This window comes from Phalacrocorax carbo, chromosome Z (genome assembly GCF_963921805.1).
Source record: "Phalacrocorax carbo chromosome Z, bPhaCar2.1, whole genome shotgun sequence".
NCBI classification, from domain to species: Eukaryota; Metazoa; Chordata; class Aves; order Suliformes; family Phalacrocoracidae; genus Phalacrocorax; species Phalacrocorax carbo.
In genome coordinates, this window is record NC_087548.1 from 42,934,521 (window position 1) to 42,953,258 (window position 18,738).

The 18,738-nt window shown below is 39.7% G+C and overlaps 1 protein-coding gene across 10 annotated transcripts in view; it reads right to left on the bottom strand.

Moving 5' to 3' along the window:
• LOC104046888 (TLE family member 1, transcriptional corepressor) overlaps nt 1–18,738 on the bottom strand; it is a 76,283-nt gene that overhangs the window by 36,367 nt on the left and 21,178 nt on the right. For 4 of the 10 annotated variants that reach the window (XM_064439012.1, XM_064439011.1, XM_064439008.1 and 1 more), the window contains exons 5-6: nt 16,690–16,752; nt 15,699–15,773 (exon numbers count right to left, since the gene is read on the bottom strand). In XM_064439012.1, the coding sequence (XP_064295082.1) occupies nt 15,699–15,773; nt 16,690–16,752 (138 nt within the window). Of the gene's footprint in view, nt 1–6,378; nt 6,469–15,668; nt 15,774–16,689; nt 16,753–18,738 lie in introns of all 10 variants that reach the window. The other 6 variants (XM_064439009.1, XM_064439005.1, XM_064439003.1 and 3 more) reach the window with 3 other exon arrangements.

Sequence of the window (18,738 nt, forward strand, 5' to 3'; positions counted from 1 at the left end):
CAGAGGGAAGTGGGAAGTCAGAGAAGGGTGCAATGATGTGTACATAACTTATTGCACTGAGATAATTAGCCATAGCACTGACTTTAAAAGCATCAGTAGTTCACCCACCATTTTGTTGCAAAACAGAAGTTCTTCATACTTGCAAACGGAGAAAAGAAACCGCAAATTCAGTTTACTGTAGTGTCCAGATGTACGTTTTACTGCCTCAAATTTCTTTTCCCAATATCCCCATAATCAGAGCACAAAGATGCAAAAATCAACATATGGAAAACACTGAACTTGCTTCTCTGAGAAAGCACCCCCCAACAACTGTAAAGGCAGTACCGTTTTTCACCTCTAACATCCTAGGCCAGTTCCAGCTATAAAGAGTTCTAACTATGACTTAGAACTTGGAATTAATTTTCAGTCTCTGCCAGAGACTTCCAGAGACAGAGTTAGTAAGTCTCTGTGAAACAGAATTCCTAAACACATGAACAATGACACATCTGCTTTAGATTCCTTGCTTACCAAGATGAAGCACAAGCTCCTACAATCCTACTTTCTACCTTGACGTAGCTCTGTTAAGGTCACAAACACCTATGGCTTACTTAAAAATTTAGTTCTGAATTCCTAGCATTAAATTAAGTGTTCTTCTGTTCTTAAACAGATGTGTGATGTACTATTCAGCATCGACTGAAAGCACTGAATTAAAAATTCAGATGCGATTGTACATGAACAGTGGGGAAAAAAGGTTATACTTGGTCCCAAACTAAAATAACTGCCTTCTCTTATGCCCTTCTAAATAAACACCTGAGTGGAAAAAGTTTTCAAAACCTTATCAGCACCAACACATTCCCTTAAGCTACATAGAGGTGTTCTAAAAAAATATCTGGCAAGCACAAAAGTAATTTAGAGACCTAAAATGTAGAAGGCACTATTTCATGTCAACTTCTGTAAAACTGAAGAAATGTGATTTTTTTTAGACTCAAGCAGGCAGAAATACATGAAAGAAAATCATGTATTACTCTCTTCAATTTCATTGCCATATTCTCTGCCTTCCCGAAGGGAAATCCTCAGGTTTTTATTTGCTTGCTTAAGTAGCAGAAAGAAGTGAGAGCCTGTATCAAAAGTCTACGCCCAGTGAACATGAGGGCCACAGTCTGAGCACTGTCTACAGCTAGCTAACTAAGCAATAACCTTCTCCCTCACTGTTCAGAAATATTCTTAAAACCAGCATTGCAAATGTAACCTTCCAAAAAAAGAAAGAATCAAGATTATGCTCCTGTATGATTCAGTCTTCTCCCTCACTCTAAAAAAAAACCCAAAACCCAGCACACACCACCCGCACTACCAACAGTCAAATCTAGCAGGAGTAAATTCATTAGAGAGTTGAAAACATTAATTAATACCTGCATTTAAGTTTCTGGATGTACTTTCAAAAGAGTATTTCAGCAATGGGGAAGAACATATCGCAGGATAACAAACAATGTCTCTTAAGAATATATCCACATTCTTCTACAATGGAGTGAATGCATCAGTGTAGAAGGGAAAAGCTACATATACCATGCACCTAGAGTTCTGCAAGGCCTTTGATAGAGACCCTCACAGCATTCTTGCCATTCAGTTGCAAAGATTTCTGCATTGATGGATGGATTGTTAAGACAGATGAGGAACTGGCTGGATGACCACATCCAAAGAGTCAATGAGAATCAATCCAGAATCAATGACTCAACATCCCTGTGGAAACCAGTAACTATGGACCTGTGAGGGACACCACTAATGGGACCAACACTATTCAGTATCTTCATCAATGACATAACTAGTGGGATTGAGTCCACCCTCAGCAAGCTTGCAGATGACAGCAAGCTCAATGATGCAGTTGATTCACTTGAGGGAAGGGATGCCATCCAGATGGACCCTGACAGGCCTGAGAAACGGGCCCATGCAAACCTCATGAGGTTCAATAAGGCCATGTGCAAGGTCCTGCACCTGGGCTGGGCAATCCCCATTATCAGTACAGAATGGGAGATGAATAGATTGAGAGCAGCCAAGGAGGACTTAAGGATACCAGTGGATAAAAAAATTGGACATGTACTAGCAATATGCATTTGCAACCCAGAAACCACTCGTATCCTGGGCTGCATCAAAAGAGTGGCCAGCAGGTTGAGGGAGGTGATGCTGCCCCTCTACTCTCATGAGACCCCCATCTGCATCCAGTTCTGGGGTCCACAAGTGCAACAAAAACATGGACCTGTTAGAGCAGTTCCAGAGGAGGACCACAAAAATTGTAAGAAAGGACTATAACACCTCTCCTATGAAAGGCTGAGAGAGTTGAGGTTGTTCAGTCTGGAAAAGAGAAGGCTCCAGGGACACCTTACCACAGCCTTTCAATACATGAAGTGGGCCTATAAGAAAGATGGAAAGAGACCTTTTTGCCAGGGCCTGTAGTGACAGGAGAAGGGGCAGTTTTAAACTGAAAAAGGCTAGGTTTAGATTGGAAATAAGGAAGAAATTTTAAGATGCAGGTGGTGAGACACAAAAACAGACTGCCCAGAGAAGCTGAGTGCCCCATCACTGAAGTGTTCAAGGTGAGGTTAGGCAGAGTTTTCTGCAACCTTATGTAGTGAAAGATGTCCCCACCCATAGCAGGGGGATTGGACTTGATCTTTGAAGGTCTCTTCCACTCCAAACCGTTCTATCATTCCATGATAGGTGAACAGACTGATATATAAGCTACCCAGTATGGCTTGCTTACTAGTCCATTTTCAAGTTTTGCTTCAGCAGCAGCAGCTGTGTTTCCTCTTCATTGCTTTTACATATTTCATTTTCATTGGTAACATCACCATTAGACTAACTAATAACAAAATGTATTAACAGTCCCTGCAAGCCACTTCCTTCAGACCTATTTGAATCCTAATCTTTAGTACCATAGCAGCAATCTGCAAAACTAAGGTCCCAGTTTGCTTTCTTTTGCTGATGACACAAAACTGGGAGGAGTGGCTGATAACCAGATGGTTGTGTTACCATTCACAGGAACCTTAACAGGGTGGAAAAAATGGTCTGACAGGAAGCTCATGAAGTTCAACACGGTAAGTGCAAAGTCCTGCACCAGGAGGAACAATCCCGTGCACCAATATGTGCTGGGGGGCACCCAGCTGGAAAGCAGCTTTACAGAAAAGGACCTAGGAGTCCTTGCAGACAAAGCTGAACATGAGCCAGCAATGTACCCTTATGGCAAAGAAGGTAAACGACATTCTGGGCTACATTAGACAAAGTGTTGCCAGCAGATCCAGGGAGGTGATCCTTCCCCTCTACTCATCACCGCTGAGGCCACACCTGGAATACTGTGTCCAGTTGTGGGATTCCCAATAAAAGAGAGACGTGAACATATAGGAGAGCACCTAACAATAGTAGAGAAGGCTAAGCAGTCCCAGCTTTCTCAGCTTGTCCTCATATGTGAGATGCTCTAGTCCTTTAACCATCTTTGTGGTCCACCATTGGATGGTCTAATGGCAGGGCAAGAGGCAACAGGGAGGTTCTTCCTGAACATCACAAAACACTTTTTCTACTGTAATGGTGACCGAGCACTAGCACAGGTTGCCCAGGGAGGTTGTGGAGTCTCCATCCTTGTAGACAGCCTTGTAGATGTTGTCCTGCACAACTGGCTCTAGGTTGTCCTGCTTGAGTGGGGGCGCAAACCAGATAAACTCCAGGGTTCCCTTCTAACCTCAGGCATTCTATGATTCTGCAATTCTTATCTCCTACTGTTTCCTCCTGTTTAAACATGTTTTAGAAAAATAAGTCAGCTACTACTATCATTGCTTAATTTTCTACCTAATTCCTTTGAAACATCTGTGTTTATTTTGGTTCATTTGGTTTCCTTCCTCCCCTTTCTTCTAAATGCTCAGATTTTATTCAGACAGATAGGAAACTACACTATACTACAGTAAACAAACTTGAAACTGCCCCTCACTGCATCTCCAACTGGTGAGCCGAGAACGGAGTCTTTGTGTAGTTGTTTGAAAACTATCCATTATGTGAACAAGCCACAGTGCCTAGGGTGCAGGAAGAGAATGTTCCTTCAGAACAAAGGATCAGTGTCTTCAGCAAGCCTTTTCCATCCATAAACCACGTGAAATGTCATTGTACCTCAGAGATTTAAGTCCACAGACAGTGCTGGCTGAAGTTTGATCTTTGTTATTATTTTCTGCTGTGGGAATCTGCTTTAAACTAATGTTAAATTTCTGAAGAGAAGGCTGTTCGAAGTTTTTAACAGTTCCTGTTTCCACTTGTTCAAACAACACAAACCACACTACTAAGTCTCAATTGTCCATCAATTGTTTTGAAGCAGTAAGAAGTTGCATAAATTGCCTCACAAAAAACAGAAAACTGATGCTATACTAGGAAAAAGGCAGCTTCCCCCCTTACACACTCTGCAAGCAGTTCTTTTCTCACATATTAACTTCATCCCTAAGGTAACTGAAATACAGCTGAGAAGTTGCATTTCATTGCTCCATTGATATATAGCTATATCATAAATGATCTTATGATATTACATAATTATTACACACTTATAAGAACACTAAAACTAAGCCCTTCTGCCACCTTATCTATTAAAGAAATATCAGATACAAGACCCTCAGCATGTCCATGGTACTCCTTGAAGCTACTGCAAAACTACATGAAGTTTATGGTTCTCAAATCTGTTTTCCCTTCTTAACTCCTTTTCTACTTGGTCACTTGATTACTTCCTCCCTGTGTTATTTCCCTCTTTTTCAGAATTCATCTTCAGTTCTCTGCTATGGGATCTTCCTTTAGGAATCAAGTCTTGTCTCCTCTTTGTTCTTAAGAAAACTCAAAATCGGAAAAGTAATGCTGATTTCAACTGGCTCATGAAGATTAAAAAGAACACTTCATGCTTTTGTGCTCTCGCTAAGCTTTTACACTGATGCATACCTGTTTCACTGTAAAATGTATTTCTTCTACAGATTCATGCTACACAGTTTGGCCACAGAACACTAAACCTGGCCAGCTCTAGAGTCTGGGTTTTTTTTAATCTCTAGTGCAAGGAGAAAACTACATTCTTTAATCTTGCTAAAGTAAGGAAAGAGAATAAACATCTAGAAGCATAATTCCCCATATACTTGCTCTATAAGGCTAGAAGTTCTTCTACAGTCTATCTAAAAACCAGTTGCAGTCATGAAGCTGCCACTTCTCTGAAACAAAAATATATATTTATTGATTCACAGTGTAGCTCACGAGAAAAATGATTCCATAGAAAAATTACAACACAAGAAGAGAACACATTCTAATGTGGAGCCAAACCACTGGTGTACATGGGTCACCTCCAGAGAGCCCAGAGAAGGCAACTGAGAGAGCCGACAAGGGTCAAAGCAGTTATACCAAAGCCTCCATCTACCTAGCAAAACTCTAAATTTAATTTTTCACTACTAACACAGGAAAATTTGAGGTCTTAAAATCCTATGACATAAATACTAGCTATATTCTTGTATTTTAGAATACGTTCTGTATTTCATTAGGATTTTTTTTTAATGAGGAAAATTAAGTCTCAACACAAGAAAGGCTTGGGTTGCTATAAATTTGAATTACAAAGCCAGCACCAGCCTTCCTACAAGTACAGACAGTATTTGTGTTGAACCACAAGATCCCATTTTAAATTTTAATACCGTAGTTAGCTTTACATCCCTACAACTGAGAAACAGGTCTTCAATGCTCTCCAATATAATGTAAATAGCAAACCTAAAAATAATTTCCAAGGGTAGCTTATTAACCATTCATTAGCTCCCACATCACCATTATAGATTGCAGACAAATAGACTGCAAGGGAGAAAGAATCACTCTATCTTTTCCTTAGCACTATACTGAGCAGCAAGTCTAATCTTTGCTGTGTGGTTCTGTCTCACTTTAAACAGCTAGGTTACTTTGCCCTTCCTTCTGGCATTTTGAAGGGCAAGCCCAGGCACACCAGGATTAGAGAGAAAAAGAGATATTACACTTCAGGGCTCTTCAAAAAGATCACACTTGTGAAGAGTAATGACAAATGTGGGTGACCCCACCCAAATGATTTGCCACCACACCCAGTGAATGAGCACATCTGTTTTTCTGCTGAAGTGATCAGCAATTAACTATTTAACAAAAGTTTAGCGATAATTGTTAAATGGCAAGATTTTTAACATCCCATTGACATAGGGGGAATAATTATATAGTGCTGCCAGCATGACTGGCACTTCCAGAAGAGCTAGATCTGCGCTAGCAGCCTAGCTACACTCTGGAGCCTCTGCAGATCATCCCACACCAGCAGAGCCCTGCAGTGAGGATGAAGGATATTGCCAGCAGATGTAATTCTTCCAGCTCAGCGACATCTTCTCCCCAAGGTACCTTAGCGCTCCACTGGTGTGGCTGCATCCACATAAGGGCTTTTGCCAACAGAGAAGAAGGATTTTCTTCCCTCCTCCATGCTTTTAGGCACTGTAAATCAAAGTAAAACTTAGTAGCTTATACCAAGTGCAGATCCATTGAAGTACGGCTAGTTATCGTATCAGCAGCTATGCTGGCAACACAACAAGCAACCCACAAACTAAAGAAGCCCTCTTGCTAGCATAATCTTGTATGTGTATACACACCCATATAATATTTTATATATCATATATACAGTGATCTATTTTATGCATCTTAATATAGTCTCATTAATTATATTGTTATATAATATATATAATATACTATACATTATATATTATACATACTATTCTGTATATATTACATATATAGATCATTTATACTTTCATTTGTCATTATACCATTTCTTCTGTGTGTTTGCATATATAGCTTTTTCATTGATAGCTGCTCTTCTAGAAATATGTATTACAGGGCTGGCTTAAGAACAGTTCCTGTCTCAAACAGTTTATAGCAAAAAAAGGAAAAAAATAGAGAAGTTGACGAGCACGTTCTAAGTGTCCTTGTATTAATAATGGTATTTTTTTTCCTTAGGTTAAATAAGTAGAGGTTCTTTTCTCATAGGCTAAATTCTGAAGAAATAAAGGACAAACAGCAAAGCTGAATTCACATTGGAGGAAAAAGCCTCTACAACAACAGAGGAACATGAGAAGCCTTTAAAAAGGGCAGATGCCACAGGGCAGGATGGAGTGGAGGGGTAGTCAGAGCAAAAAACAGAAAAAAAACTATCCTTGTCCAGGAAAACATGTCTTCACCAACGGACTTCTCACACTCTAAAAGAATGTAACAAATTCAAAAGCATGTTCTAAAAACTACAGAAAACGACCTTAAATTCTCTTGGTCCAAGGCAAAGGCTGGTTTTCTGAAACCAGTTACATTTTTCTGATCACTGTCAGTGTAAGTCACTTTGCGAACAAAGCTTTTCTTTAGACAAGCACACACTGCTTTCTCTGAAAATTCAGATGCAAGCCTTAAGTCTCTAAAATTACGCTGTCAGCACACACTGTCTCTGGTTTGCAGAAACTGCCAGCGCATTTTTTCTTCTGGGGCAACCATAAACTCCTGCTATTACTCACCTTCTAACCTCAAATCTACATATTTGCCTTTTTAGCTACTGTTAGCATGCCGCTACCATATAATCACAGTTCAAAAGCATGTTCCTGCTGCCACAGCAGCCAAAACCAACTAGTTCAAGCATGCACCAATTTGGAAATGACTTAAAGATATTACTCTAGAGGGTTTTATTACTGATATGTGATTATCTTAAGAAGTATTTATTTTCCCTCCAAAGCTCTTTTAGTCTCCAGAAACTTAAATCTTGCTGAACATGAAGATAGTAACGATGGAGTAGAAACTTTTTGGTAAATTAAAATCCAGAAGTTAAGGGTGATATTTTAAAATACTATATTTTTGTCCCAGCAACTACTAACAAAAAACTAAAAATATGAGGGTCATGAGAAAAGCATTACACTGATATTTATTTAACAAATGACAATCACTTCTGAACATGGGTTTGAGCAATCTACTTTTGCTAATCCTTGCTTTTACTACCTCAGTACTACCGCTTCTAAGTATTCAATTTAAAGAGCTACAGATACTCAGCACTTTTAAAAACACTACTGGATGTTCTCAGGAAATTAGGTGTTATACATGAAAGCAGCCTTGTTAGTTCAGCAACTACTTCAAAAGAAAGAAAAATTAATGCAGTTACCAGATAACAGGAATCCTGAAGTTGACACAAACTCTTCAGTGTAATGAAGAGTTACGGCAAACTGCTGTACAAACTGTGTCTTTGACCTCCTTTAGTATTTCCTAAAGTTACCCTAAATGCCTATGGTAGTCTTGCTCTATACAGGAACAAGGAAAGCAAGCTTCTCTCCCTTCTCTTCCAGTCCTCCTCCAGAGACAACAGTTTGCTTGCTGTTCCCCCATGAAAAGTAGGTTGCTGTTTTCTTGCACATTTCCAATGTTCTTCCTCCAGCCCCTCTGTACCCTCCTACTCCCACTGACTCCATCTTTGTCACAGTCACCCAGTTACAGGCATATTTTACCTGTGATATCCACACCACTCCCATCAGCACACTGCATTAGTTCACTTCAGTGTATCAGTGTTCTCAAAACTAGACCTTAGTTCCTTTCAGTTTGTATGCTTCATTCTTTGCACCTCTCCTACTACAAAGCAGTCCAGCTTACAGCCCTACAATATTCAACATGTAAACTCTCAACACCTTTCTCTATTCCTACACACGTTGCAGAGCAACTCCATGACCACGCTCTGCTTCATCCTTACTCAACTAACTTTAGATTTGACTTTTGAATCACAGAACCATAGAATGCCCTGAGTTGGAAGGGACCCACAAGGATCATCTAGTCCAACTCCTGTCCCTGCATAGGACAACCCCAATTTACACCATACCTCTGAGGGTGTTGTCCAAGTGCTTCTTGAATAGTGTCAGGCTTGGTGCCGTGACCACCTCCCTGGGGAGCCTGTTCTAGTACTACACCACCCTCCAGATGAAGAACCTTTTCCTAATACCCAACCTAAACCTCCCCAGCACATCTTCCTGCCATTCCCTCAGGTCGTATCATCAGTCGCCAGAGAGAAGACATCAGCGCCTGCCCCTTCTCCCCTTGTGAGGAAGCTGTACACTGTGATGACGTTTCCTCTCAGACTCCTCCTCTCCAGGGTGAACAAACCAAGTGACTTTAGCCACTCCTCAGATGTTTTCTCCTCTAAACCCTCCACCAACATCATGGCCCTCCTCTGGACACTCTTCTAGTAGCTTTATATCCTTAATGTACTGTAGCACCCACAACTGCACACAGCACTCGAGGTGAGGTCACACCAGAGCAGAGCAGAGCGGGACAATCCCCTCCCTCGCCCGGCTGCAATGCAGCGCTTGATGCACCCCAGGACACGGTTGTCCCTCTTGGCTGCCAGGGCACACTGTTGGTTCATGTTCAGCTTGGCATCAGTCAGAGCCGCCAGGTCCTGCACAGCTGCTCTCCACCTCTCGTTCCCCAGCCTGAATGTACATCCAGGGTTGCCATGCCCCAGTTGTAAAATCCAGAATTTGCCCTTGTTAAGCTTCATACGGTTGGTGATTGTCCAACTCTCCAGTCTGTCCAGATCCCTCTGCAGGGCCTCTTTGCCCTCAAGAGCATCAACTTTATCTCATGTGCAGTCCCCAGCTGACTTTCTCTTTTGTCTGGTCCAACCGATTCATTCTTCCCACCCAACTCCTTCCTCCTCCAAACCTACCATATCTCAGACTTCTTGCAAGAGAAGCACTGAAGGTCACATCACATTTTTATCTCAGCCTACTGATTCCACCTACACCAATTCTCCCACTTGTCTCGTTTCAAGTATGAACACAAAGCAGACATTTGTAAGAAAGAAGGAGGTATGCTCACCCATTTAGTTTGTCTCCTCTTACTTCCTTCATAACTTAGGGAAAAAGTGGATAATATTCACAAAAACTATCTTCAAACATGGAAAGCTATTCTGCCTGCATGTGCTTTAATCAAAAGGTGCTCTGAATCACTCTCAAAAGGATTACTTCCTCTACTCTGGGATTAAATAACCCATCCTTCTGTACCAATGACGTTACATATATACATACACACACACATATATATACACACACATAAAAATGTATATATATAAATATATATTTTTAAATGTGAAAAATATGCCCCTTTGCCTGAACCACCTTCAAAACCCTAACCCACAGTTTGTCCTTCTGGTAGCCCTTCCACTTCCTCTTTGAAGCTCACTGTGCACACCTTCTGTAAATCCTTGCCTTGATCTGTACTCTTCCAGAATTGACACAACTTTACTCCTTTCCATTCTACTGAAACTATTCCTTCCAAACCAGTCTGTCTACCAGAATCACTTGGAGCCAAGTTCACAAAAAGATGGAATCATCTCTTCTAGCATATCAGTCTCTGCTTCTATCTAACTAACCCTTCCTGAAACCACATTCTCCATAGACTTTTCTGGTCTTTTGTTTACTATTGCCACATATGCAGGTTTTTCTTATCTTACCAGTCATCCCTGCAACTATCTCCTGCTGCAAAACAGACCAACTTGCAGCTCTACACCATTCAACATGTACATCCCGTATCCCCAACATCTGCTCAAGTAGACAGAATTCTAGCAAGTGGTACCAACTCACTGTTGGTACCTCACATGCTCATCAGAATCTACCTTTTCTCTGCATTCACAGTTGCAGCTGCATATCTTCAGGTTTGAGCTCTAGCTAAGCACAGGTTTTTTTCCAACCATCTCCCTTTCACTCCTTTCTTGAAAGCTGTTTAGCTTCACAAATTTGTAACCATACACTTAGTCTCACCTTTGACTTAGAAATTAGAGCTAGATGAGAGAGCTGCCTAAAGACGTTTTGGTTTTCTTTTTGGACAAGATCCAAGATGCAGCTTTTTCTAACCACCCACACATGAATCCTTGCAATATAAGGGAGGTCTGGCCTGCAACTCAAGTTTGACTTTGGAACACAATTTTCCCCTCTTCAGAATGTCCGAGAATATCTTCTCCAGGAAATTACTGTTTCGTTTAGACACTACCCTCCTCTGTATTGCTGCTTCAAGGTCCTCCATTTCCCCATCAGTCCAGAGTGCATGGAGTGTGTGTGTGGGTCAGGGGCTGAAGCATCAAGTGGAAACCAAGTTTGGTTAACACGATCTATTCATTCAAATTTTACACACCTTCTCCCAGGTCTTCAATTCTGACTAGGACAAACTACAAATGCACATCAGTAATGCTTTCTTATTTTTTCCTCAAAACTTAGTGGCACTAACTAAGAATCTGACCACTGTTTGAGGACTGGTATATTTTGAGAATACCAGTTGTCACGCTGACAAATATCTTCTTCCTCTGCTACCTATTTTAAACTTAGTTTACAAGTCTGGGGCCTTTGTATTCTAAGAGCACCTACCATGACAGAATCCTAGCACGTAATTAAGGTTACTGCATATTTTATAAAAGCAAAATATAAGTAATAACCCAGGATGTTGCCACACAATAGAGTTCCTATTGCCAGTGTCTATTAATTTAGACTTGGGGTTAGCTCGTTTATGTTAAAAGTGAGGACAGAGTCTTGTGCTTACTAGATCTCATTTTATTTAATTTAAAAGAACTAGGCAATTTTCCCTCCCTCAGCACATAATGCAGATCATGGCTGAGGAGGATCTAAAGTAATGCTACAGCTGCTTAGCTCTTTCCTTGCACTAAGTTCTGCATTCATTTCTGCTCTAGTCTGTATTTCTATTTTATAATGAAACATACAGCCTAGTTATTTATAGGCTTTCTAGGGATTAACTACACACTCATAAGAATAAACCCTCGAGAGGTTAACCTCATCCTCTTAAGCTTCACACTCTACAATCCCAGAGATAGCTGGCAACCACAGCCAACAGAGAAAAAAAATAATCCCACATCTTGCTAATCCTTTAGCCAATCACCTCATGCAACAGTGGAGAGGCCTCTCAGAGGCCTACAACTCAATCTGTCTCAAGAGTACCGTCAGTCCAAAAGATACGTATTTCACAGAACCATCAGCAACCCACCTCAAAAGGCAAAAATAAGATATACCTGGCTACTCAGTGGTACACTGAAATTGTGCATCTAAATGCAATGCTAAGAGATTCCAGTTTTCTGCTTATATTTCCCATTCAGATATTTGCATATTCTACTCAAAACTACCTAGTTTATTAATTTGAAAATCTAACAAATTTCACATTGTTTACATGTAGACAGACCAATTTAACTGTCCCTTATACTTCCTAGCATGAACTTTGAGTACTTTCGACTTTACAGCCACATCATATCTCAAAAACAAACAAAAAGAAACACCTTTAAGTTAAACCATGATAATCTAATTCTTTCATACCATGATCTGGATTCTTCATTAACCCCAGATGTGGACACTGCCTGTAGCTGCAGCAGTGCCAGAGTTAACAGGTGCACTTGTCTTAAGTCAAAGGTTTATGTTTCATTTATTATTTATCTAGCAAAATTGCTACTTCATTCAACTTTTATATAACAAATATTAAATGGTGTCATTCAAAAAATTTAGCAAAGAGGTTGTTTAGCCACACTGCTACCCTGTAGGCTGGAAGTTAAAGCCTTCAAGAACATGTGGGAAAATTATAAGGCCAGAGGTATGTTAATAACTAAATATCATTCACAGTTTTCCTGAAGTATGAATTTTTAATCAACACAGAGGATTAGCACTGCTTACAAGCTCACTGAGTCCAACTATATTACTTTTGGGTTTTGTTTTTTTTAACGTGTCAATTCATTCATTCTCTTTTGTACATAACTAATATACAGCAGTTCCGAAGCCTGGCTTTTAACTTTGTAGGCAAATTCTCTGAAAAATCTGTCTCGTAAGACCACAAGTCCCTGTCCTCACAGTCTGTCCTCTAATAGGCTTCCACCTTTTCAACTGGAAATAGAAAAATGTATAAAATAAAAAGGTAGTTCAAAAAAGTTGTTCCCAATAATTAAAGGCTTTGTTCCCTTCCAGAATTCACATATGGCCCAGTAGCAACAGGAATTGCTCTAACTCAGGCAAGCCAACTGGGAAACTCTTGGATTGTCTTGTGTCAGGGAACTATGGCCCATACAGAGGGAAAGGAGGGAGAAGAAGAAAGTGCAACCTCAACAAAAATGCAGATTTTATCTAATCAAGTGAAACTACACCAGTGAACATCAGCTAGCAAAAGTAAACCTTCCTCCTATCCTCAAAATTTATACAATATACTTTATATACAATATACTTGATATTGTATATAAAGTATCCTCAGCAGTATGACGCCAGAGGCTACTCGATTACATCTTCTACTGTTACAGATTGTTCCAGCCTATTTGCATTCTGAAAAGAAGTTTTGTGATCTTTCATGCTCATAATAGATGTCTAAACCGTTAAATTACTATTTCTTTTCTTATCTTTAAAGATGCTGCACTTTAACAGCATGGCCCTTCCATTGTTCTTTACACTAAGTCGGGTCCCTGAACAATACTGACAGCTGCTATCAAACTGGGCCGTGCTCACTCTCAGTGCAGCTGCCGCTTGTAGGAACAGACAGGCTTCTGATGTGTCCTCCCCTCTGGGGAGAGGGCTTGACACACTGCGTGCTCAGTGAGGGGGAGCAAAGGTCCACTGAATTGTCAACCCAATTTTATGCTATTCAGATTTTCCAGGATGCACACCGTACTTTTCAAGCAAAATCAAGCATATGTCAGAGCATGAAACTTATTGTGCAGCACAAGATAATTATTGATCATGTAAGACTGTAAAAGATCTCTGTGACATACATCTAATTTTAGCATTATGTATACGCATGCAACTACATGGTCAAAGAAATTCTGTGCCCAACACGTTCAGTTCCTAAATTCTCAGTTTTGGATTTGTATGGGATCATTTAAAAGTCTTTCAGAAGACATAGGGAAGTATCTCTTCTGGTGACTTCTAGATAATTTAAAAACAAAACAGTGGAGGCTTCTATTCCTGCTTCCAAAGAGAGTTCTTAATTGCTTGTGGTACTTGTACATCTTATTGGTTTTAGAAGACCATATTGTGTAGACTTTAAAAAGAGGCACGTGACATACTTGAGATAGCAAAATTTGTTTTGGCTAAGTAGCACTATCCTAAGTCCAGCAAGAATGCTTTTAAATATATTTTAATACATACTTCCATTGCCCGCATAACAGTCTTTAAAACTAGTTCATTAAAAAGGGTTTTCCATTCCATTTTCATCCTAAAGTAGTAATTTGTTTTAAAAAATGCAAGAAAATACAGTTCTCTAATCTTTGCTAATCAAATACCACAAATGTACATGTGCTGTATTTCAAAAATCAGATCAGGTATTCATAAAGTAATTCATTACACAAGCAAAGCAGAGGAGAATGTGACAAATACAGATGTAATTGTGTGGGTTTTTAAGATGTGATTAGCAAATCAACTAAGTAACAGTCAAAATTTGATACGAAGGAAAAAACAGCACAGATTTGAAGGGGGGGTATGTTTATGCAGAGCTAATCTGTCAAGTGTAATAAAGCAGCTTGAACAAAATTTAAGCCGAAAATCCACTGAAGCTCCCCATTTCAGGGAGGAAAAGCTATTAAAAGGAAATGAAGGTCACCCTCCCAGTTTATTTCACCTAATTGACTGCCAATAGCTTACCACAGGCAAACCGACTGCAGATCTGCAATTGAGAAACTGGTGAAAGGAGAGTTTTCAAGCTGAGGCTCATTCTTTTAATCCTCCCTCACTCCTTTTTTTTTCCATCTCCAGTTGGGATGTAATTTTAAGCACAGATGGATTAACTGGTTCCATTGTCTGTAGACGTCATTGGACTATGGCACTGTTAATCCGTACAGCAGCATGTCTAATTACCATTACAAAGTGTCTGAGGGAACTATAAAGACCAGCAGGGCATCTTCTCACAAGCAATTAACATAAATTGATAAATGAGTAATTTGAATCCGCTCAAGGCGCTCACATATGAATAAAATCAGAAAGGACGGGTTCTTGTTTCAGCTACTTCTTTCACTTAGTCTGGAAGGGCAGAAAACATGAGAAATATTCTAGACTTAGTGGCGGTGCAAATGAACTCATGCAGTGGAAGGAATGTATAGTTCAGAAAGTTCATTAATACAAAGCAAATTACTTGTGATTGACAACCAGTCACAAGCAAGTACTATTAACTTATTTCAGCATATTTAGAAGCACATACTTGGTGAAAGGCTATTAGAACACTGTGTCAGACAATTAATACTACTTCAAAAGCAAGTGAAGTTTCTTTTCATTGCTTGCTAATTTAAAATTCATGAAAGATTCACAAGAAAAGGAAAGAAAGAATGAATAGTTGTACAGTCTCCAAGAACTCCAGTGTCACAAAAAGCATGAGGCAAAGGTAGCTAGATCAACTGACAGACCATACCTACAAATAAACAAGGCAACTCTCCTAATCATGATAATTCTTGCAGGAAAAGTTTTGTTACACACCGCATTGCTGCACAAAATGATGTTCTGACAAAGTAAACTATTAGCTTTATCCCTGCTAAAATCTGTATAAAGCAAAGCAAACATTTCAGCAACATTGGGCATCAAAACAGTGTAAGATATCAAAACATTAAGCTTATTTTTTAAATAGCAAAGCAGTAAGATATGAAAGCAAGTTATACACACTGTAGGAGGTAGACCTGGAAGGCCACGTACCCCGATGATGGCATTCAGTTCAGCCATGGTCACTTGTTTGGCACGTTCTACAGCTTGGGCCACTTGCTGCTGATGCTGTTAAAAGAAGAAAGGGTATGGGGAGGAATTCATATTACAGTATTGACTGCACCAAATCAAACAAGGATCACAAACACCTGAATAACCCATTTGTCTACAGAAGCCCAGGCTGCCTATTGCAAGACATCTTATGCAGGTAAAAGGTAACAGTGCCCTATTTCTCACCTGTTCAAAAGCAAACAAGAGCCTTGGCAGCAGCCAGCTCACCTCTTCCCCCATGCCACTTCCATACTAATTTTCTGGCAAATGAATAATTAGTTTCTAATTGAGCTGACAAGACGCTAATGTCAACTTCACACTACTGTCAATTTTACCATTTATATACTGTGCCCACACAGCAAAACCTACTGAAATTTCAAACTGAGAAAAGTGCTTCACTGAACTCAGCAAGAATTACAAATACTCTTTGTAAACTGTGGAGTTTTAAAAGACATATCTAAAATCTCAGGCTTCAAAATGTAACAGCAGCTACCTACAATATGCTACAATCATAGTTATTCAGACCAGATGCAGGTTTGTAACTCTAGTGTTTTGCATCCAAGTTAACAACTCACCTTTTACACTAAAATTTGATATAACTTATGTAGGCAAGGTAAGCATGCTTATTTCAGAGTCACATTTGATAACTGAATATCGGATAAGCAATCACCAAGATTAGAAATGAAAGCATTTTGTTGCATTGGTAATATTTTACAGACTCCCACTCTCCCCAGGCAATGAATGAAGCTAAGCCATTGTCACTAGTTTGAACTCAGATTTGTTAGACCAAATTAGCAGGGGGTTTGCACACTTCAGCTATAACAGATGTTCCTTACACTTGTGCATTGTGATAAAATTAACATCTTAAAACTAGCTAATTTGCAAACAGAAAAGCAACATAATTGCACTTTAACAGCTGAACAGTTTTACTTACTTCCTGAGACAAAAATGGGATGACTTGTGCACAAATTGTATTCAATCTCTTGGCGATTTCTGTCTATAGAGGAAAAGTATTTTGATTAAAACTGTGTTTTAGATTTGTTGCCATATATTAAATACTGTACAGAATTACAGTTCACATGGTGAAGAAAGTAACAGAAAATCCATGTCTTCATACTACTGCAAGTATAGATAGTTAATATATAAGCCCAGACGAGGACAGAGATTTAGTTAGCTTCTCTAGGACATCTGCCATGTCTAGAGCACCTAATCTGTGTACACATTTAAGCACAAATCTGGTCCTTGTACATAGCTCATTAACAAGTAGAGCATTTCTGAAATCCATTAAGTCCAAGATAAAGCCTTTTAAAAGGTAGATTTATTATTAACCAAATTATCAAGCAGCATAACATGAAGGTGACAAGCATGGAAGAAAAATGTTTCTTTCATGATCAATTTTATCTGCCTATTAGAAGGTAAAATTAGTTTTGCTAACAGAAACACACCTTAAGGAGTACAAAAGAAATACCAAAACAGAAGCGAAGCAGCATGGAGACAAAAGGCAGAAACATCTGAAACATCCATATTGAGAGAGAATTAATATAATGCAGACAAGAAAGAATCAGATCAGAAATGAGATAGTCAATAACAGCAAATTAGTGAAACCGTAACAGAAGAACAATACGGCTAGAAATCAGCCAAGAACAGAACAATCCTTCACTGAAAGCAACAAAGACAGCAGGGCGAAGTGTCTGAGTTCCACTTTGACAGGTTCTTGTATCTCCCTCTTTTATATTTCCAACTTTTGGCATGTCAGCGTGAACACAGGATTTCTGGTGGGGTACAGGCATCTTTTTCTCTCATTCAGTCTTAACCCTGCTTACAGCTTTTCAGACTATACATCTGCCCACTATTCAGAACCATCATAATTAACCCTCAAGGTACTTGGCACAACTACAGTTTTCCTTAAAAACACCTCCTGCAGTCACAGTAGCATAGTTGCACAAAACCAAAATTAGCATCCAGATGTGAACACAGCCTACATACAAGACAGTCTTAACAGCTCTGTCATGTCATATCATTAATCCATGTAGATATTTCTCGGGGTTTTTATTTTGTTTTGAGACGGAAGACAAAGATCCCTGCTGAGAATCATTAGGCCTTCCATGAAGTGTCATGCATAAACCTGAGCAAAGATAAACTCTTTGAAAGAAGTCAGATGAAAACATTTCTAACTCATCTGCCGAGCCTTTCCCTGAGCCTCCCATCATCCTGAGTGTTTCAGGAAGACACTGCAGTGTGATGATCCTTATACATCAGTCAAGCAGTAATTAGGATACAAAATCCACCCTCTGCTTTTACATCTCAGCAGACAGGTGATGTGGGATCTAAATACGACTAGCAAGCTTTAACAACTCTTTCCCCACTTCTGACAGACACAGGGGAAATAACTGATAGCACTGAGGCTTGTAAAACACCACGTCTCTCTGACATAAGCTGAAGTCCTACACCTAACCAAACTCGGTCATTTGACACACCCACTCTAAAGTTCTGTGGAAAGAAGAGTCTCCAAAGCAGTTCTGGGGTGGTTTCTTCCTAGGACAAAAGGTTCCCCTTAAATAAGGGCAATGAAATGATAGTAGCTTTACAACAAAGCTTTCTTCTCCTGAAACAAGGGGAACAGATACCTATTCTCAGTAGCAGCAGCTACCATTTCACACAGTACCATAGCAGTCTGTTACTGCTGTGTTCAGGCTGCAACCATAAAATATCCACCATTCTGTGTGTGCCCTTTAGGACTGCATCCATACCAGCAAATGCGATACAAAGAAGTTACCAGCTTAACTACTATCCGTTATCAGACTTAACTATTACCAAATCTGTTGGTACTTTCAGTGTCTTAACAAGGAAAAAAACCCACACAATTGTGAGAATTTATGTACTACAGGGCATTTTTTCCACATGCCTAGTATGTCTCTCCAGAAAGCAAGGTATGTCAGCTATGGAAAGAAAGTCTATTACACAGCGATCTGGTTGGCTGGTG